Source organism: Rhinolophus sinicus, linkage group LG05 (assembly GCF_036562045.2).
Source record: "Rhinolophus sinicus isolate RSC01 linkage group LG05, ASM3656204v1, whole genome shotgun sequence".
Classification (NCBI taxonomy): domain Eukaryota; kingdom Metazoa; phylum Chordata; class Mammalia; order Chiroptera; family Rhinolophidae; genus Rhinolophus; species Rhinolophus sinicus.
In genome coordinates, this window is record NC_133755.1 from 110,292,889 (window position 1) to 110,310,070 (window position 17,182).

Genomic DNA, 17,182 nt, shown 5'->3' on the forward strand with positions numbered 1-17,182 from the left:
ACGCTGTGGGTGCTGAAATACTATTAACGCTCCACGATGAAGATGGTAGCGAGAATGATAATTAATGCAACCCATGGAAAAATAGGGCTAGGGAGGATGACATACACCAGAGACCAGGAGAGGGAGGATGACTCACGGGTGAGGGGTACCTGGGGATAGAGCGATGTGGTGTGCACGTTGGCGAGCGTAGGGAGAGCGGCTGGGGCACGCGTGGCTTGGACCTGGGGAGTGGGCGGGTGGGTGCCCGTGGGCGGAGCGGCTCCGGGACTGAGCAGCTGTCTGCGAGAGCAGCAGCATCACCCGGGAGCGAAACCTCCGAGACTCCGCCTAACAGACACCCAAACTCTCCATCTCCCTCCCGCAGCCCCAAACTGGAGGCAGCCGAGCCTGGGAGCAGCCTCGGCGGCGGCGGCGGCCCCAGCCCGGGTCCCGGCCCCGCCCCCGCCCCGCTCGCCCAGCCCGCGACTCGGGGATCGGCCGAGCCTGGCGAGAGCCCTCGCCCCCTCGCCGCGCCCGCCGCGCCTCTGCCAGCCCGCCCCCGCCGGCCGAGGCTGGGTTGCGGGAGGCGGCCGGGCAGCCCCGATCCTCGCTAGGGCGACCAAAACAAAGGCAGCATCCGGGGCTGGGTGGATGCAAACAACCATGAAAGACTGGGTTCGCTCAGTCCCCGGCTCTGCTGCTGCCGCTGCCGCTGCTCCTCCTCCTGCCGCCGCCGCCCGGAGGGCTCCGCTGTGAGGGGGAAGCAGGGGCGCAGCTGCTGGGCGTGAATCCGAAAGGTGAGAGCCCGAGAGCCAGAGGAAGGGGCGGGCAGGCCACGAAAATGTCCTCGGCCGCGGGGCCCCGCGGTCCTCGCCCACCCACGGTGCCTCCCCCCATGCAAGAGCTGCCCGACCTGAGCCACCTGACCGAGGAGGAGAGGAACATTATCATGGCAGTGATGGACCGGCAGAAGGAAGAGGAGGAAAAAGAAGAAGCCATGCTCAAGTAAGCCATCCCCAGCCGCACCATCCGTGCCTCCGTGCCTCCATCGGTCCATTCACCACTCACTCACCCAATCCTCTCAGCTGAGTGTGGGGGAGGGGCGGGCGAGGGTGCTGGGTGCAGGCAGAGGCGCCCGCCTGGGGGCCGGGGTCTCTGGGCTTGAGCAGGGAAGAGGTTATGGGGACAAGAGGAAGGAGGAGATGCCACCGAGCCCAGAGCCCAGGTGCTAGGAGAGGTTGGTTGGCTTGAGACTGGGTGCAGAGGAGGATTGAGTGGTCAGTGAACATCCTGGGGGTGGGATATGCACGAGCTGAGAACAGCTGATCCCACCCTAGTGGAAGGGCCCTGGGCTGGGAGCAGGTTAGGGGCAGGGGATGAGTAGAAGAAAGGGGCGGTGGGATGAAGAGGTGCTGAGAATAGCTCCTCTTTTCTTTCTGGAGTTGTTTAGCAGGTTGGGGTTACCCCAGTGAAGGGTGCCAATATTTATTTAAGAAAAATGCTTATTTTTAGTGTTCATTTTGGTACTCATTCATCTCACAGATCAAGGTTGGGTCTTTTTTTTGGGCAGTTGCCATCTTTGGTAACCTGCCTTCCTAGATTCTGTTTAACCTTTCGTTCAGTCTTTTTACACAGAATACTTGTGTGAAGACACATTTTCTTACCCATATGTAATGCCATTGTCAATGCAAAGTTTTTTAATAATGACAAAAGCTGTTGGGGACTCTGGCCTGAATAAAATACAGGTTCCTCTTTACTGGTTTCCAAGAAACCTCTGGGGCCTGCTCAGTTCCTGGTGGAAACAGTACAATAGGAAACTGGATATTTGCACAATCCCCCCTTCCTTAAAGCCCATCAACCCTTCAGGGGATGGCTGTCCAATGCCCCCTTTTCCTGTGTCTGAGGAGGGGATGGGGCTCATTGCTGGTGGTGCAGGCATGTGTGACACTGGTGTTGCTTCCTTTAGTCTCAGACAAAACTGCTTACAAGGTACTGGCATCTAGACTTGGTTTTCCTTGCTCCTTAGCATCATACTTAGAGTGGAGCTGAAGGGGACTTCAACCTTGCCTTCCCTTGGGAGGTCTTTACGTATTCAGGAAAGTTTCAACTCAGGGGTCAGGGAATTTAGAGACCTTGACTTCGACTAATTCCTTGGTGTCCCCTGGTTAGGCCAGAAGGTGTATCAGGGGGCAGAGGATTGGCATGAAGAGCCAAAGGGAACCTGTTGCATCTTGAGTTAGCTGATAGCAAAGAAGGGGCAAGCAGGAAACACAGGGAACAGCCAGGCACAGAGCACACCTAGCATGGCCTCTCCCCCACCCCTATGATTGCCTCCTGGTGAGAGGATGCTGCCACCAAAGGTTTCTTTATTTTTCCCTCAGTGCAGCTGTGCCTCACAGGAGAGGAATGGAGGGAGGCTGCATTCACAGACTGGTGGGTCCCCACCAGTGTGACTGCCACCCAGAAGGGAGACAGGAATACTGAGGGAGAGCTGTGGGTGCCAGGTCACAGCAGGAGAGTAGAAATCCAGTCATTCCTGCTCTTTCATTGTAGACTCAGAAAAGGGCCATTAACTCAGAAGGCCAGAGCAGGCCTGGTTCTGTAAAGAGCAGCAGGTTTCTGAATCCCTGCCTTTTCTTATCCAAAAAAAAAAAAAAAGAAGAAACATAAAAAAACTTTAAGCCTGCTGGATTGAGGGAAGCAGAACCCTTGTTAAGCTGCTGCCTGTCCCTAGTGGAACAATGACGTCCCTGGTGCTGCAGGCTTCCCCTCTTCTGAGATTGGAAGTAATGGATGGTGTCTGATGGTGCTGCTGTCTGTCTGTCTGGTTGTCAGTCTGTTTGTCCTCACTGGTTGCGGCCCCTGCCACCTGTTATGGGCACGTTATTTGCTGGTCAAGGTTTACAGGTTTGCTACTGTTCCTTTTGGTGTTTGCTGCAGACAGCAGATGAATGGAGGCCTCCAGCAGCCAGTGGAAAACATGAGCTGCTGCTTGTCAGGGTTTGAATAGGAAGGGGAAGAAGGCACAGTGCAAGTGGTGGCCATCACGCCCCTTCATTGGCTGTTTCAGGGTTGGCGGAGAGGGAGGGATTTGAAGTGGGAGAGGGTGAGTTTTAGGACAGAATCCCAAACCTGCTAAGTGCCTATGGACTGCAATGCAAATATTGTATGCATTTATATAGACAAAAATGAGGAGTATCCAACTGCTCATGTCTAAAACATCTTTCCCATTGCTGTTCCTGTGACTGCTGTCCACTGGCTTGCAAATATTGTTCCTTTATTGCAAGGATTCACACAATATCGTAGTATGTGATGCTGTTATACAACAGCCCTTATAATCCTGGACCTCTGCATTAACTTTATCAATCAGCCTCCTCTGCTAATGTCTTGGCCTATTGTGCAGTGGCAGATTGGTGAGGGTTTTGGAATCCCAGTTTGCTGCCATGTGAGTGTGTCAAATTGTCTGCAATTATTGGAACAGTGCTGTACTTTTTTCTAGAGGGCACTTTATGTCTTAAAAACTGGGGATCATAGGGCCTATTCAAATTATAGAATAATATATATGAACTTAATGACATATAGTTGTAAGTGGTGGCCTTTTCTAAACTTTGCATAACAATATATTGGAACACAGGCTGCTTTCCATAGGGCTTTGAAATATTTGTTAAATCAGAAATAAGTTTTTGTGGCAATGCTTGGTCCATCATATCACATATCTCACTAATTCCTTTCACAACAGGCCATACAAAGCTAAAGTACTGGTAATAGAGCAATTAGACCTAAAATTCACTTTTGTCATCACTGCAGAACAATCATTTGTGCTACCTACTGAACATGCTGTCTCTTTTTACAGTGTACAAAAATAAACATTACTACAGAGAAGATAGAAAACTAATGGGTAAACATGCCAAAGAAACATTATAAAATATCAATTAAAACTTATTTGTATAGTTTCATCAGCCTTGATTGTAAATTACTACTTGAATTTGGTCTTGATAAAGTTTTAAATACGTATAAATGGAAAAGAATAATCAAGCTACTTTCACGTCAAGATTTCAGATACATTTTATTCAAAATTATAAGTGCTTTATCATAAAAACTATTCATTTTGTTGGCAAAATACACTTGTTTTGAATACCATTGCCATGTAACTAGAAATAGCTGACTCCCACAAATAATTTTTAGTTGTTGATTTACTTATCTGAAAATAAGAGGTCTTTTCTTAATCTTAGTAAGGTTTTTGGGGTGTGTGTGTGTTCTGGAGACTTTTTGAAACCTAACTTCCTCAATAAATACCCCTTCAAGTAATTGTCACCAGATACCATGAGTCAATATATTACATGGGTTGGAAACTGCATTATCTGGACCTAAATCAGAGAAGATCTCATTAGATGTAAAATCACATTCCTTTTTTAATTTTTTTAAATAAAAGCTTCATAGAGAAAGGAACTACAGAATAGTAAGAGAAGAGAAAAAACATAGAAGTAGAGTTACAGAGATTTTTTGCATGTGGGAATTGAGAACCTTATTGGAATACTTAATAAAACTACTAACATTTATGGAGCATTTACCTCATGCTGGCCATTATTCTAAGTGGTCATTGACTCAAATGCCAAATAGCTGAACTATGCTCAGGTTTAATATATGTATATTTAAATCCTCACAACAGCCTGGGCAGAAGGTAAGTTAGGTCATATGATTCTCAAACCCTCATCCAATACTCAGAGAGTTCCAGTAATACCCTCACCTGACACATATAACATGACCCAATCAGGATTCAAAGCCAGATCTTTTATTTTAAGCCCAAGTATTTTCCCACACACTATGCTGTCCTTCTACCAAGAAGCTTGTACATTTTCCTTAAATTAATTTCTGCTCTTCCCTCAGTTTCAGAGAAGCGGTTTGGCAAAAGGTTAGGCTGATTAGGAAGTTCAGCTGATGATTCTAGGAGGACCTACAGCTGTACCCACACTCCTAATAGAGTTTTCCTGTGGATTGAGGGCAGGAGAATTGTTTCCAGTTCAAAGATAATAAAAAGCATCATGCTGTGTTGGGAAGATCACTAATTTTGGATCCAAGCGTTTAGTTCTAGTTCTGCCACTGACTGTGTAAATGTGGGCAAGAAAATTAAACTGAGGATCTAAGAGATTCTGTTTTTCTTAAAAATCCTGCAATTCATGGTGTGAAGTGATTTGTAGAGTATTGATTTGGGGCTTCTTCCTCTCTTCTTAAAAGGAAACCAAACTCTGACTTTTCAAACATCCGTAATATCCACTTTCTTCATGAGAGGAGAAAGTAGAAGGAGCAGAACTCTTGTAACTTAAGCTTTTTTCCCCTCCTATTTCTTCCTCCAACCAATTATCATATTGTGGCTTGAAATGTATTCATAAGGCTCAATATAAAAGACCCCAATTAGCATGTGGAAAAAGAAAAGTACACTGGGGCAGCTGGGGAGGGGTGAGGATACCGCCATGTATGCAGGTATCATGTTTTCCTTGGGGTTTGCAAAGATTTTCATAACTTACACCCAAAAATATTCTATCATGTTGCTGAGGCAGGATGAGTAAGAAGGAAAAAGAAAAAAGGCAAATAGTAATGAGAAAAAGTGGCTAAACCATGAACAGGCATCTGTTTCTACCGAGATGCGTGTTAAGTAGAACAAGAACAGAGGAGAAAGCTTACAACCTTTCACTTGGAATCTAGTCTCCTTTACACCATTAATGGACAGGGCTAAATTTAGGGAAGGTTAACCCTGAACTCTATTGGAGTTTTCCACTTTCAACAAGAACCAGTGTTAGTAAATGTGCATGGTCCGTACTGAGTTCTCAAATACTCATGGGGAAAACATAGAAAACGGAAGCCTAAAAAATGAAAGAAGTGAGGCATTAAAAAGAACGGAGGGTGACATAACCATGAGTTCACATTTTTGCCAACCTATTTTGACTTTCTTTTAACTTGTATGTATTTCTTCTTAACCAGAAGTGAGGGGGCACCATTGTTTAAGTAAATAGATGACTAAATTTGAAGTAGACTATGGAAACCAGTGTGGGCTATATGTGTTGCTGCTGACTTGAATAGAAACATATCTTGGGAGTGTTATTTGCTCAACTTGTCAAATGAGGAGAACAATTTGTGTTAAACATGTGTAGTAAGCTCCCTGGAAAGATATCAAACACAGGAATTCCAGAAATAATATTATTATTCTCCCACACTTGAAATAGCAGATGGACAGGTTGCTGTACCATGAATTATAAAGTCCATTGTGTTGCATGTCATTGATCTTTATGGGCTATTTTATATTTTTAAACAAATTTTTACATGCTATGAGTTGGATGGTTTAGAGCTGGTCCCAAGAGTTGAAGTGAATTTGCCTGAGCTACATGGCAACTAGAGTAATAGAACCTGGAACTCAAGTACATTGACTCTATGTCTTTAGTGTTCTTGCATGTCTTTTTAAAAGTGCATGAAGCTGTGAGAATTATGGTTGGTTTCCCTCTTCTGTTGGGGGAAGACTACCATTTCTTAGTGCCTTCTGTGTGTCAGGTTTTGGCTGGAGGATACTTCACATATTTTATTCTGCCTCATGTTCACCTGTTGATGAGAAGCCCACACTGTCAGTATTCTATTAGTTTTCTAATATTAGTGAAATTCCCAGAACTAGCTAGGTTCCTTCCTGACCCTTTGCTCATGGCATTTGATCTTGGAGTACAGAGAATAAAACTTCAAAGAAGCAGGAGAAGATTTTCACACATCTTAGTGGCATTTTCTCCCCTTTTCCAAGTTGTCCTGCTCCCAGTCTCTAGATCTGGCTGCAGGTGACTCATTAACCCCATGTGCATCTGGGGCTTTTCTGATCTGCTTGCTCTTTTGCTCACAGTGTTCTCTAATACCTTAGCATTTTCCCACCATTCTCCTCCACCATGAGATTATTTCTTCTCCCTACTATTGTTCTGAATTTTATTTATTAGGTAGGCTATTTATAACTAAGTATATGATATTCAATTCAACAATAAAATCATTGTTTCAGATATTTCAATTGGGTCAGGCATTGGGCTGTTTGGGTAGAAATAGAGGGTCTTCTGCTGGCATAGTCTGATGTTGACTTAGTTCCTACTGTGTTATAAATGGTCAGTTTTAAAACTGCCATATCAAGAACATTGGATCGTTGGGTAGAGCAGTGGGCAAGATTCTGGTATTAACACTATCACTTTCTCTAGGTGTGACCCATCCGAGCCTCAGTTTCTTTATGTGTAAAGTGGAATTGGTAATAATGCCTGCCCATCTGACTTATGAGGCTTTAACATAATAGTGGATGCACTTTTAAACTTCAAATTACTGTACCAAAGAAAGATGCTATTATTATCTTTATTCTGTAAAGCTATAGAAGAATCCCAAGATCATCTTTTCCTGTGATTATTGCAGCTACTAGGGTCCTGTGGAGATGACTTCTTGTACAATCCATTTATCATATCATGCTAGCAATGCAGTGTGGTGAGGGCTGCAGCTATCAGTGTGAGAATTTGGCAAGGAGACAAAAGATAAAATAAGTCCAGGATTTGATCTGAGGTTATATTTACCTTCTTTACATTCTTCTTTCTTTCTCATTAAATAGCTCATAAATATCTTTAGCACAAAAAGCAATGTGTGCAAAATGATAAAAGTTTGAAATAGCAAAAAGGCAGCTCTAATTCAAAAATGAGAAGAGAAATTAGCTTTGGGTAATTTTCTTATCTTTTACTAGAAAAAAAAATTAGAGAAACAGGCTGATGATTGTGTTGTCACTGAATTTAACAAATTATTCATTTTTAGAATTAGCTGAATAAGGGGCAATGTATTTGTCAAGTAATAGTTTCTCTTTCCTGTCAGTTGGGTGGTATAATAAGAGTGTATGTGTTTAAGAATTTTTTTAAGATTCTGTCATGGCTGTCTTGGGTTTTCTGTATGTATATTCTCACCCTTTTACATCAAATTTATGTACACTGATTTTGATCTAGGTCAGTTTTCCGTAGATGACAAGAGGGGAATATACTGCAGAATTGACTTTAGATATTTCTACCTCTGTTACTATCTTGTGAAAATTTCTTGTACAAATGAACCTCTATTTAATGACAAAATAGAGTTGTTTGAAAGTGTTTGTACATGTTGGTTTGCCCAGGACAGTATCTATTTATGCCTATATCATGCTATAATTATTGATAGTACCTTTTTCTCTCAATTTTGAATTTCAGTCTGGATGATATATTGTTTACCTCTTTATAAATTTTGCTTTCCCTCACCTAAATAATTCTTAAAACTTCAGAAAATCAAGCAATTAACAGTCATAAAATATATCTTATCAATAAGCAATGCAAGCACATTGTAGGCATAGAATCTTGAAACTCATTGTTTGGTAAATGGAAAGGCTTTTGCTGAGAAGGAGGTGTTATCTTTGATTGAGCCTCAGGGGAATGCCACCTTTAATGGCAAAGTTGAATTTAAAGTTTCAAAATATTTTTCAAATAACAGTATCAATGGATTGCATCTGCATACATGACTCTTTATGAAAATTCCCCTTTGGGCCTGGCAAAGGAGCAGCCTGCAGTTTAGAGGAGACATTTAAATAGATTTTAGAATGCAGTATTTTGATAATTCTTCTGAAGTTTAGATAGTAGAAGAAGGTAATGTTATAGAAAGTAATTTCATGCAATTTGAAAGTAATTAATGTGCTTAATTAGATATTAGCTCTTTTAAAGAACCATGATGAACCAAACAGATATTTTTATATAATATGAAAGGTAATACTTTGCTAATGATTTACATACTATTTAGTATATAATTTTTTTTCTATTCCTCATCATTATACCATATAATTATTGTCTGGGAGATGCCATTATGTTTACATAGACAAAGTATGTAAATTGAAAACCAATTAAGGTATCTGTACTGTCCCATAAATGTCTTACACAGTTTTGCTTTTTAAAATTGACTTATGTATGATATGCATGTTCACAGAGGGGGACTAGTATAGTAGCAGTTGTTGATGGAGTTTTCTGGCTGTATTTGCTAGACTTTATGTAGTCTGTTTAATTAGTTCCCAGCTTACATTTCTGTGCTCAAAGCATTCTTGATTGATATTTGAGAAGTATTCTTATCTCAAGAATATCAAGTTATTTTAACGGTCTAAAGCGTACCCCATTATTGTTCTGGCCATTGAAACAGCTCTTACCAAATGCATTGAGGAGCTCTGTATTTTGCTGGTTAGCTCTTTTCTTTTCCACCTATGGGGTTTGCAATTTTGGAAAACTAGACAGATGGTATCTGAATTATGTGAGGAATATGTATATCAATGTATCAGGTTTCTTTAAATATAGGATAGTATATATGTATATCCACATTCAGAATTTATATCTAGGTCAGCAAGATAGTAGAAAGAGATGAAAACAAAAGTAACCAAATATCTTTTCCTTTTATATTTCACACAGCTTAGCAGATTTGTCTTCCTTCACTATCTCTGTCTTGTAATATATTGGAGCTTAAGTCTTCTTACCTAACCCTTTTTTTCATGGGGAAAAATGAATATATTTTACACCCTGGTATCTGTAATAAAGGGATATCGAAATTAGCTGGCTCATTTATTTTGAATATTAAAGTTTTAGTAAAAGTAAAAATTGTGGAGAGATTTTACTTTGATATTTTTCATGATCATCATGAAAATTGTCATAAAAATGTATTTGGAAAAATAAAATACTGTAAAGTCTTCTTATAATTAAATGGGATATTTCAGTTTACCGCAGTCTATGTACCGTACGACAAATCTCGCCACCTAATATAGAGCAACCTGGAATAAAAACGTGGTACTAGTCTGAAAACTTGATACTATTAGCTGAACAATTCCAGACGCATTTATTAGAAAGAGGTAGCATGTTATGTGGAGCTCCAAAGGCTTAAGCTGTAGTAGCCACTACTGAGTAGAACTATGATTGACAATTAGTTAGGTAGCTATCTAGTCCCTACCTTCAGTAAAAGCAGTATAGTTGAAGATTCTTGGAGGCCCATGTGCAATAAAAAACAAACAAAACAAAACAAAGCAAAAACACAGTCCCAGACTTCAAAGAGCAGAAACTTTATCTGGTAAGGTAGTGCAAATTGGGGAAAAAAAATGACATGTACTTTGGAGTAAGACTAAATATTTAGCAATACAAAATATTGCAAAATGAATGAGTGGGAGTTATAAGCAGAGCTGGAGCACTTCATGGCGCTCTCTCTCTCTTGCCCTTACTTCTATAATTCCATTTCCTTCTGATTTGCCTTCAAATTTCCTGCATGTCCCTCTTCCGTCTTCTCTTGACTCTCAACTATTGGCCTTCTCTTCAGTCTTCTCTTGACTTATTCCCCCCATTTTATACGCAGTCTCGGGGAAATCTCAAGCACACTCTTGGCTTTAGTCATACTTAGATGTTAACGATTCCCAAATTTATATTATTATGTTAGAATTTTCTACCAAATTCTAGATTGCTGTACCTAACCACCTGGTAAATATCTCTACTTGGATGTCTCATAAGCACTTCAAACTGATTGTGACCCCTCATAAGTTTCTTGACTTTCTGCCAAAACACCATGCTTTCTGTAATCCCTGTCTTTATGGGGAGCATCGTCATTGCAACTCCTTATTCCGGCCAGTGTCAAATCCTACAGCTTTTATCTTTGTAGAATACTTTGAAATTCTCCTTTAGTTTCCAATTCCCTTGTCTTGACTTTAATGTGGACTGTCATCACTACTCACCCGGATGCCTGCAATAACCTACTGCATTTCCCTGCCACCAGGCAGACCTCCTCCCATCTGATCTTCACACTAACGTCAGAGGAATCTTTCTAAAAGTCACCTGATCATGTCCATTCAGTAAAACCCCTTTGCTTTCAGAGTAAAGTTTCAACTCCATAATCTGTACCCTGCTTAGTTTCTCCTTTCCCTGGTCTGCGCACACCTTCCTGCCACAGCCTTAGCGAACTTCTTCTTAAGGTATCATCGCTGCTTCACAGTCGGTGACTCTACTGATGCTTTTCTGTCTGTCAGGAATTTCCTTCTTAATCTACCTAGTTCTTATGTAACCATTCAAATGAGCTCAAGGGACACCTCATCTGGTACATCATCCCAGACTTCCCAGATTAATTTTAATATTTGTCCTCTGTGCACATCTTCTTCATAACCTTATTCACTTGACAGTCTCACCTCAGGACAGCATAGGCTCCTGAGAGCAGGATCATTCTTATTTGTATACCTCATGTAAGCATAAGCCTGGAATCTAATAGGTACCTGGATTTTTTAAATGTGTGTATGAATGAATGAATAGGTTTAGAGGGTGTGGAGTCTAGGAGTCATCTAAGGCTGCTGGATGGATTAATAAAGTACGAGTAGGTGGATGGAGTGGGAAGGTTATTCTAACCATGGGAATTCTGTCAGCAAATCCTGCAAGGAAAGAATGAGCTATTGAGAGAACCAGGTTGGCCAGAACTTATGAGGATATTACAGGGTTGAACTGAAATATAATTTTAGTTGGTCGGCTTTACTCTTAATTTATCATTCATGGCTTTTGGAAGGACAGCCTCCTTGAAGTGTTTGAATGTCATCGTGGGAGGATGTAAATAATACATTTTAAAAAGTAATTTTCTAGACAGATATGCTTCAAGGAAACATTTTCTTTAGATTAAAACATCACTAACTTCAGTAACAGTTTAAAGTATATGTTCTCTGATTTAATATTTAGAAGTAGATCAGCTGCACATGACAATAAAGTATTGTACTGATTACAGTTTTAATTAAAAAATGTCCCTCAGTTAGGTCATCTTCTAGACTTAAACTCCTTAAAAGTAGCTATTGTATTTTAATCCTCTTTGTATTTCCATTGCCTTACCCTGTGGCTGATGCATAGTAGGGCCTCAGTAAGTGCTTGTTGAACTGAATCACACAGTTTGCATGCCCGGGACACAAAGCACTGGCTTTTGTAAGCACAGCTGGACTGAGCCAAGGTATGATGGGAGCTCAGAGGTTGTCTAGTCCAGTGTAGGCAGAGTGTACAGGCTACTTCCTGTACCTGTAGCAGCATCACTGATAAATGTTGGATGCCTCAGAACCATTATGAATGTCCAGGCCATCAATTGATGAGATTGGCAATCAAGATGAGACATTGTAGCCGCTGAAGATTTATTCCAACTCCACTTTTAAGGAGAGAAAAACTGATGCTCAGAGACTCTTTCAGGTTTTCATTATTAGTGAGAAAGCTGGGTATAAGACTTTGGGTCCTTGTCTCCTGGACCTGTGCTTTTTTTTTTTTTTTTCTTCCTACTGTCATACTCTGTCTACATGGTTTCCTTTTAACTACCATCAAATTCAAACAATTTGTTTTTCTTTTCTTTCAATTTTGGTTTGATTTACCTGCTCTATAAGATTACATCCTGTTATAGAAAATGCCAAGGGAACCTCTAATTACTTTGTTGATTTTGAATTTGGTTATAGTGAGTATTAGTCAAAAAAAGGGAAACATTGCCAGAGACTGGGAAATATTTTATTTAACTATCCCCTTTGCAATGATATTTCTTGCAATTACATTTAAACTGTATCAATACTTCTTAATTGTGATCATTTTATTTTTAATTTTTAATACCTCTCTGAAAAGACAGCGTTTTCAAATATGCAGTGATTTATTTATGATTCCAAATAGCTTTTCCTTACTATGGTTTTGAATTAGGTACATATTATAATAAAATCATGTTTTGTTTTTCACTTTGGAAGGCCAGTGGTTTTTGTTCACTCTGAGAAGAGCTTTCTTTGGTTCTCCTCTTTTAGAGCTTTGGCTTCAGGTAGATTTGTTGGTCAGTGACCCAAAGAAAGAATTAGTGGGATGGGAAAGGAATGCAACTCACATATACATCCATGAACACTCACATCTCACTCATGCATCTGCATGTGTAAATTCTCACACCCACACACCTGAAAACTTAAAACATTCTTTCTGTAGAGACTTTTTAAAGGAAGTTAATTTCATTTCATTTATAGAACTTGTATGATCTTGGTGTACCTCACACAACTTTTTGTACCCACGGCCCTTTCTGTAAATTTTGTCCCAGTGGCCATCTGGAAGAAGCCCTACATCCATAGGATCCCACCATGGCCTTGACTGATTGGACTAACGATGGACACTTGACCCAAGTCCGGATAATTATTGACTGGCCAAGAACTAATGAGATTCCCTTTCAGACTGAAAATAAATCACCAGAGGATCAAGAAAATGAATGATACTCATTCCTTTTTTTCTTGGAACAAAAATGGATTGATCATTTATGATATGTCAGGCATTGTGCTAGATTAATAGAATCATCTTTCCCTTGCCTTTTGTAGGAGGAGGTACATTTTATTTAAGTACAATTAAGATTAACTGTAAAATTTAAGTCTGTGATAAATGCAGCACCGAGCAATATATCATAATTTGATATGATAATAGAAACTAGGAATTTTGATTAAGATCAGGCTGTCCAGGAATGGCTTTCCTTGGACGGCAGTGAGGACTGAGCTAAGATCTAAGGATGAGTAGGAGTTAATTAGGCAAATAGGGAGTGATGGACGTGGTAGGCAGGAAGAACATAGAGTCTCTGGTGGGAGGTGGAATGGTGATTCTGAAGAAGTGGAAGGAAGCCAGTGTTGTGGAAGAGGAGAAAGTCAAGAGAAAGCCAAGAGGGATGTGGGTTGAGAGGAATTTGGAGAAGTAGGCAGAAGCCTGACAACGCCGGGTCTCCCAAGTTGCGGTATAAAGTTGTATCTTTATCTGAAGAATCAAAAGGTTTTGAAGAGAGCTATGATATAATCCTATTAGTATTTTTAAAAGGTCATTTTGGCTACAGCATCAGTTCACTTCTATGTAGGATAAAAAAACTGGAAGCAACAAGTGAACAAGACAAACAAAAAAACAAAAACTCATAGACGATAGTTTAGTGGTTGCCAGAGGGTAAGGAGAGAGGAGGGTGGTAGAAGAAGGTAAAGGGGGTCAAATATGTGGTGATGGAAGGAGAACTGACTCTGGGTGGTGAGCACACAATGCAATACATGGATGATATATTATAGAATTGTACACGTGAAACCTATATAATTTTACTAACCAATGTCACCCCAATAAATTTAATAAATAAATTTTAAAAGAATCGATTGGATGAATGCTCAGGCCATGTATGTGTACAGAATAGCTGGCAGGTTATTGCAGAACTCCAGGTGACAGATGTTAGAAGCAAAGACTTCAGTAGTAATGACAAAATGTTAAAATTTGAGAGATACTTGCGGAACAAAAGCCACCTTTTTTTTTTTTTTTTAATGGATTAAATATGAGTTGATTTCTGACTTGTGACACCAGGTTTTGGGAATACCTAGAGGGATGGAAAGGAGATCCCAAGTTTAGTTTCGGTCATTTGGCTTTTGTAGGCTGTAGGTCAGAAACTCAGAAGAGAGGATAGGTTGGAAATGTAAATTTATGAGTCATCTATACACTGGTGACAGTGAAGCTACAGGTGAGGGTGAGTGACTGGATTCAGAGAAGGAGAAAGCCCCTAACATGAGCCTTAAGGTAACTTCACTTTTAAAATTCGAAAGAGGACAATGAGCTTGCAAAGACATTAAAAATGAAATGTAGAATAAAACCCAGAGACCTTTGTTACACCAAATAAAAGGGAAGAGAGTATTTCATCTCACTAGGATAATTAAAATACAAAAGCCTGGCAACATCAAATGTTAATGAAGGTAATGAGCAACTAGAATCCTTACACTTTGTTCCTGGGCGCAGAGTCTGGTACAACTGCTTTAGAAAACTGGTAATTTCTAAGAAAGTTAAACATGCATCTATGTTATGACCTAGAAACTCCATATGTAGATATTTATAGAAGAAAAATGAAAACATGTATTTCCAAAATCTGTTATACAAGAATGTTTATAACAGCCTTCTTCATTATAGCCCTAAACTAGATATAGATCAGAGGTCCATCAGCAGAAGAACTAACTTAAAAACTTTGGTATGTTCATCTAATGAAAAACTATCCAGCATACAGAAGAATAAACTGCTGATACGTCACAACATGGATGAATCTTAAAATCATCATGCTGAGTAATAAAAGCCAGACACAAAAGAGTGCAGACCCTATGGTTCTATTTATATGAAGCCCTAGAATAGGCAGAGCTAATCCATGGTCTTAGAAACCAGATTGGTGTTCTCTTTTATGGTAGTAGGGGTGAGGGGTTGACAGAAAAGAGATAAGAGGCAATTTTCTGAAGGGATAGAAATGCTGTACATATTTACATAGGCATGCATATTGTACATCTTACGCGTTTGTCAAAATAGATCAAGTTGTACACTTAAGATCTGTGTGTTTTGAAATTGAAATATAAACATTTATAAAAAAAATCTGTACATTTCACTGTATGTAAATTATATCTAAATTAATGAAAAGGGAATTCTGCTGAGACAGCAAATACAATGAGAAGTAATAAATAGCTGTTTGATTCTGTAACAAGGGAATCACTGGTGACTTCAGAAAAAGCTTTTTCTATGAAGTGATAGGGCCAGAACTACATTGGAATGATTAGCGTGAGAGGAAGGTGAATGAATAAGTATATAGTTAATATGGGCAAATCTTTCAAGAAGCTTGGGAAGAGAGGTATGAGAGAATACCTGGAGGGAAATTAGATAATCCTATCTCATGTGGGCCTCTTTTAAGTGACAATTAAATAGGATAAATTTCAAAATGTTTAAAAGTTGATGGAAAGAATACAGTGAACAAGATGGTTTGAATAAAAGAGAAAGAGCGTATATTTATGATTGGAAAGATGAAGGACCAACTGTCTGATGGTTTCCATTTTTTTCTTTGAAGTGGGAATTGAGTCATCTTCTGAGAATAATAACTGTGTTTTCCCAAAAACAAGACCTAGTCGGACAATGAGCTTTAATGCGTCTTTTGGAACAAAAATTAATATAAGACCCGGTATTATATATTATATCACATCACATCACAGACTGGGTCTTATGGTAAAATAAAACCGGGTCTTATATTAATTTTTGCTCCAAAAGACGCATTAGAGCTGATTGTCTGGCTAGGTCTTATTTTTGGGGAAACACGATAGGAGTTGGAGATTTGAGGATGAGGAAGACAGTTTTAAAGCAGGAATGTGGATTTATCAGAGAAAGAGATGATTACTGACTTACAGAGGAAGCCATGTTGGTCCATGTGCAAGATGAGTCAACAGAAAGGGAGAGACTGACAGAGACATGCAGATAAGAGGGCCATTTGGCCCCTGAGACACCAAGAGAAAACTCTGATCTGATCTTCCAGACTGAGTTCCTGTGAGGCCTGGATGAACATTTTGCTGTGTAACTTGATCTGAGCTAGTTTGAATAGGTTTCTGTTTCTTTCAACCAAAAAGCCCTGATTAAGACTTTGTAGTTGTTCTTTTACCACACATTACATAGATATTCTGAAGTCTGCATCTTGAGTTTCCATGTTTAGAAAAAGACAATATTTTCAATTCAATAGTATGTATATATATTTTTATTATATGTATGCACATGCATGCATGTGTGTGTGCGTGTGTGCATACACACACATGACATCTCCATGCGTACTCTGTTATCAAAGTAAATTGTCCCTCCCCTTTACCACATACATCTTTTCAGTTTATATTTTTGTCCTGTGTCCCAGAATGCCTTTTTTAGTTTAACTTGAAAGCATTTGGATTATAGAATCAAGAGTGACATGATTTGCTTCAGATCCTTTTCATGCGGCACAGTTTGGGACACATAATGTGATAGGAAAAGCGCTAGTTTGACTTGTTTTGCATCCTCATGGCTGGACAGTAATTTAGATTAGTTGTAGGTCAGGTTGCCCAGAAGCAGACTCTGATGGAGATTATTGGGCAAGAGTTTTTGAGAGAGTATTTTCAGGACTAACATCTATGCTGGAAGGGAAGCAGAGAGGTTGGAAAGTGGAAGTTGGGCTGCAGAGCAGGTACAATAAGGCCTCAGCCAGGTCCCCTTGGGAGCTGTGAATCTAGTTATAATGTTGCTGCATTGCACAGTCACTGGATTCATGCTACCCGGGGAATGGGACCTGGCTTGGGGAGAAATGGCTGTCTTCAGCAGAGGGCAATTTCAAAGGGAGGATTGATAGCTAAGAGCATCTAAGAGCATTCTCA

The 17,182-nt window shown here is 40.0% G+C and overlaps 1 protein-coding gene across 30 annotated transcripts in view; it reads left to right on the plus strand.

Annotated features, from left to right (window-relative positions):
* Positions 1–260: 260 nt before the first annotated feature.
* RIMS1 (regulating synaptic membrane exocytosis 1) overlaps positions 261–17,182 on the plus strand; it is a 446,831-nt gene continuing 429,909 nt past the window's right edge. For 6 of the 30 annotated variants that reach the window (XM_019749295.2, XM_019749284.2, XM_019749286.2 and 3 more), the window contains exon 1: positions 264–984. In XM_019749295.2, the coding sequence (XP_019604854.2) occupies positions 821–984 (164 nt within the window). In that variant the 5' untranslated portion in view covers positions 264–820. Of the gene's footprint in view, positions 985–17,182 lie in introns of all 30 variants that reach the window. The other 24 variants (XM_019749285.2, XM_019749287.2, XM_074333172.1 and 21 more) reach the window with 7 other exon arrangements.